Genomic DNA, 5,000 nt, shown 5'->3' with positions numbered 1-5,000 from the left:
GGTGCTCAGCAACAAAAGAGTTAATTTGTATACTCTACATGACATTAATTTATTTTTACATTTATTTATTTTTGTTGTTGTTATCTTAAGCTATTAATATTGATATTATTCTTATTATCATTATGATTAACACAATGTTATTAATATAATACTAATAATAAAAAATAAAAAATAATTTATCCAATAATCAAAGAAAAGGGTAAGCAAATGAAATACATAGGACTAGTAACTGACTCCTTGGGTGACTAAGAACTTGTGAAGTCATCTATGCATAAGCATAATTAATAAAGTAAAATCACAATGGACATGACATATATGTCTTGCCATTCCAGCACAATGAGTTAAATCACATAACCATTTGTCCTCTGGTTATAAATAAATAAACTATCATTCTCTATAGTAAAACATTATCAAAAATATATTCTTGAATCTTTTAATAGTTCCTACAATACTTCCTGATCAGCTGTAGAAATCACAAAGAGCCTCATCATCTTACTACTTGGTTTGTTTTGTACATGATTCATGACTGATAAACTAAAAAATGTTGTTCCTCAAAAGATAGTTCATAAAACTACACAACAAATATGACTAAAGTTTTCCAAAACAACAAGGCCACAGCATCCCCAGGTTGATTCTGTTAAGAGTACTACTTGTCTCACCTGTTTACCCTTTTCCTTGATTTTCAAGAATATTTTATGTTATCTTATATTGATGTTACTAATGTCAATAACATTATAGTAATAACAATGCCTATATTAAAAATAACATCATCAATATTGATAGTATTCGTAAAAAATAAAATCCCCCAAATTCAAGGAAAGGCGAAATCAGGTAAGGTCACAAGGTCTACTAATTGACTCCCTTGTGACAAAGCATTTGCAGAGTCATCCATGTGCAGAGACATTTCACAAAAAAATCTAAAATGAGCACAGCATTTTTCCAGTGACAGTGGGTAAATGGAATGGTTAAAAACAAATTATTGTTTAGGTTAGACCAAAGTTTATAAAATCATCTGTCCTGAACAAATAAAAATTCAACTGAGATTTCTATCAGTCACAACCTTGTAAATCACACAATCAGTGAAAAAAATATCTAAATAGCGATGCAGTTCACTCATAAATGGTGCAAAGGAAAAGCCACATATGTGACAAACACCAAATCATCAAGTTTAGGAATGTATTAAATGCTCAATATTAAGCTATTCCCTAAGAATCTAACATGTTTTTCTTTATATTAATAATTTTCCACAGTACTTCATAGAGCAATTTAGCAAAATTTAAAAATAATAATAACAAATAATTCTTTTAAGGGAGTAAAACTTCTTCACACTCATGCATCACTTTCACGACTAGGACGCGGTTCACTGGAAACTACTGGCCCACCAAAATAAGCTGATATTTCTTCCAGTGTCTTGCCCTTTGTCTCAGGGACTACTGTCACAGAGAATATGAGATTGAGCACACATACTCCTGCAAACAGCCAGTAGACACCAAAGTCATTAATGGCATCCTGGAAACAAAAAATTATTTGGATTAACTACCTTACTTAAAGGAGAAATAAACAAATATTCAATTCACAATGCCCTAATTAGATACATAGAAAAAATGAAAGAAGTATTTTAAGAATCTTAAAAATATCATTAAATGAAACAAAATTATTACAGAATCTTCATACATAATTTTAGTCAGCTGACTTACCTGAAGAGGCACAAATATCAGAGTTATGCTGAACGATAGGGTCCAATTGACCATAGTTGCTAGACCAGCTGCAGCTTCCTTCACGTTAGGGGGGAAAAGCTCTCCTAGAGAAGAAGAGAAAAAATGCATGATAAATATATAAAGCTCACCCCAGTCCTACATGATTCAGTTTTAGAGCAAATGATTTAAAAAGGAGAAAAAAAATTAACTCTATTCCAGTACTATCTGGGTAAAAAGGTGTGAACGTAACAAAAATGTGTAAAAATTAGCATATCTAGCCAGTCAACAACATTAAAAACAGAAAAATATAAATGCCTTTTTTTTCACTTACATCTAAGACTAAAGAATAACCTGTCTTACCCATCATCAGCCACGGAATGGGGCCATAACCAATTGAGAAGGCAGCAATAAAGATAATTAGGGATGCCAAAGGCAGCCAGCCTAAGGTTTTCACTGCCCATGCCTCATCCTCCACTTTTTCATAGAAGAATTCCCCAAGTGCAGCTGTAAAAATGTGGAAAAGACATACTATATGTTTTCTGGCTGTGAGGTTTAAGCAGTGTGATAAATCCAACAAGGGAAATATAAGAATTACACTGTTTCTTTACTAACAGTATAACAAGAGATGATATGATGAATTCCTAAAGATCCTGTATCTTATAACAAAATAAAATATGAAAAACATGAATAAATATAAAAAAGAAACCCACTGAGAGAAAGAGCCATCATGGAAGCAGAAACAATCAGCAGAAGCTTTCTCCCTGCTTTGTCCATGAGCACAGTTGCCAAAAGGGTTGCCAGAACCTGTACGACACCGATGGTTATGGAACTGATGCTGTCTGAGATTGTTGATCCTGAGTCCTGCCAAAAAAAAAATGGGAATTAACTAGTATTCTCAACTTAAGTGTGAACAAAAGATTTGTCTTACTCCTCTATACAAATTATTAACTATGGGTGTTATTTGTATTTGGCAAATGAAATAAACACATTGCCTAAAATTGATATAAAGTAATTCCCTCCATTTTTCCTAAGGATATGATAATGCATGGAAAAAATGGCAGTTTTCTTCCTACCTGAAGAAAATATTTCATCACTGTACACTGTAGTTTTGTATTGTGAATTTTTTATACACTTAGATAACTCCACAAATGCATAATCACCAAGGAGTCAATTAGTAGACTTACCTGACCTCATTCGCTGTCTCCATTCCTCAAATTTACTGATCATTTTCTAATGTTATTCGTATCACTTTTGCTATAATTATTACTATTGACATTGGGATGACTATGAAGTTATTATCAATACTACTAGCAATAAGAAATGAAAATTAAAATCTTTTCAAAAAAATCTAGAAAAAGGGAAAAAGGTGAGATTTAGGTAGGACTTGTAACTGACCTCTTGGTGACTGAGCTCTCGTGGAGCCATCTGTTCATATGTAAAATCAGTAAACTAAAATCACAGTGGACATGGCATGTATCTATACCCTCCTGGAATTAATGGGTTCAGAAAAATGGTTCAAAAGAATATGTGGCTGGCTGAAGTTCATGGCTGAGGGCCAGGGTGACAGGAACTTGCTGTTGTAAGATTTTCAGCTGGAGGCTAGGGTGACAGGAATGCCTCGACACAAGTGCACAAAGCTCTTGAGGGATGATTACACTCAGTGTGCATTTAGGAAGGGGTTTTTGCATTATTTCCATTGATAAATGAGTGTGGAATGTACTGTGTGCCATGACCAGAAGGGTGCCAGCTTCAGGAATGACACTATTTCCATACTTAGGATCCTATTCCTGTCTACTGTGACCAGTGGCACTGGAAGTATAACAGAAAATTGAATATTGCAAAAAAATAATTGAATAAACAAAATAAAAAAATTAATACAAAATAAAATGTTACTTATTATTATTAGCATTGTACTGAGTTATGGACTACCTAGAAATGATATGGAATTTATGTAAGGAAAACAGTCTATTACCATTTGGATGACGCAAATCAAATGACAAATATAGACAATGGAAAATGGCAAAGAGCTAAAACTGCTCAAGTAAGCCTAGTCCCTGTAATTTGGGCCATGTACGGGCTATGATGCATCCAGATCCAGGGGGTTAAATGTCCATCAAGTCACTGATAAAGAGGGTGGATTTATTTAATACTGATGCCATTCTTGTGTCTGTCTTTTTTACTTAAACAGATATTGCATATATAATAATATCACTTTAACAATAAAAATCTTTAGGCAAAGCATATAAAGAAAGCATAAATTTTGTAAAAAAATAAAATACTTGAACTAAAGATGCATATCCCTCTTACTTCAAAGATGGCATTGAGATTGAAAAGAACTGGATTCACTCCTGAATACTGTTGGAAGAACATCAGAGTGAGGGAGATCAAAAGTGGCTTCAAGATGTATGGTTTTAGAAGATCCTTAAATGAAGCCTTGTTGCGCTTTGCATCCTCCACTGTCTGCTGCAACATATTCAGTTCTGTCTGGATATTGTAGTCCTTCCCTGTTGATGATACAATTTTTACAAAGTGTCAGAAATTAAAAGAATATGTGATTATGCAGTATAGTAAATCCACCTACTTTACGACACTACAGTTCATAATCAGCCAAGTTTTTTAACTTCACTGGGAGTTAGTAATATTTGATCTCCAAGGACCAGACTCTTTCCATGGGAATTTGCTATGGGAAACTAGACCAAAACTTTTTCTTTTCCTCTGTATCCCTATGTATCCATCCTTACAGTAACTCCTTAACCTACTGATGTGGAACCCTGCTAACTGAAATTAATTATCATATCTGAAAATTAATCCTAAAGGTTTCCCTAGATGAAATATAACACATATGTTAAGAAAGCCTGACTAATGATTAAATAATACATATTAAAAGAAAATATTAGTGGGCTGCAAGGCAGAAAAGTCAACTATTTTAATGTTATCATAACTGAATATATTTAAGAATTATATGCCTGAATAAAAACTACATAGCATATATAATTATTTTTACCTCTTCTCAATAATTCCATTATAATTTCTTTTAATTTGGGCAAACATTAAGTTATCAATGAATCAATCATACAGTAAAAGTTATCTTCATTTCAATCATCCATAACATCTGTAATAACTTTCTTAGAAAACAATTTCACCTCTAAAGTGCTGTAATGATTCCGTAGCTTTATCCAGTTTTCCTTTTGAGAGTAGAAAATTTGGAGATTCTTTGGCAAAGAAGACCATTAAAAAGTAGATCAAAACTGGAATAATGCACAGTCCAGCAAGCATCTGCCATGTCTTCACAACAGCTCCAAT

At 33.1% G+C, this 5,000-nt stretch overlaps 1 protein-coding gene across 4 annotated transcripts in view; it reads right to left on the bottom strand.

Moving 5' to 3' along the window:
* The window catches only part of LOC125045885 (facilitated trehalose transporter Tret1-like), an 18,514-nt gene that overhangs the window by 527 nt on the left and 12,987 nt on the right, over nt 1-5,000 (bottom strand). For all 4 annotated transcript variants that reach the window (XM_047643468.1, XM_047643466.1, XM_047643465.1 and 1 more), the window contains exons 6-11: nt 4,841-5,000; nt 4,005-4,201; nt 2,408-2,558; nt 2,058-2,201; nt 1,698-1,801; nt 1-1,509 (exon numbers count right to left, since the gene is read on the bottom strand). The exon at nt 1-1,509 is cut by the window's left edge and continues 527 nt beyond it; the exon at nt 4,841-5,000 is cut by the window's right edge and continues 50 nt beyond it. In XM_047643468.1, coding sequence (XP_047499424.1) covers nt 1,330-1,509; nt 1,698-1,801; nt 2,058-2,201; nt 2,408-2,558; nt 4,005-4,201; nt 4,841-5,000 — 936 coding nt within the window. In that variant the 3' untranslated portion in view covers nt 1-1,329. The remainder of the gene's footprint in view (nt 1,510-1,697; nt 1,802-2,057; nt 2,202-2,407; nt 2,559-4,004; nt 4,202-4,840) is intronic.

Source organism: Penaeus chinensis, chromosome 38 (assembly GCF_019202785.1).
Source record: "Penaeus chinensis breed Huanghai No. 1 chromosome 38, ASM1920278v2, whole genome shotgun sequence".
Classification (NCBI taxonomy): domain Eukaryota; kingdom Metazoa; phylum Arthropoda; class Malacostraca; order Decapoda; family Penaeidae; genus Penaeus; species Penaeus chinensis.
Note: the sequence above shows the minus strand (reverse complement) of the source record. Positions and strands in the feature narration are given on the sequence as shown.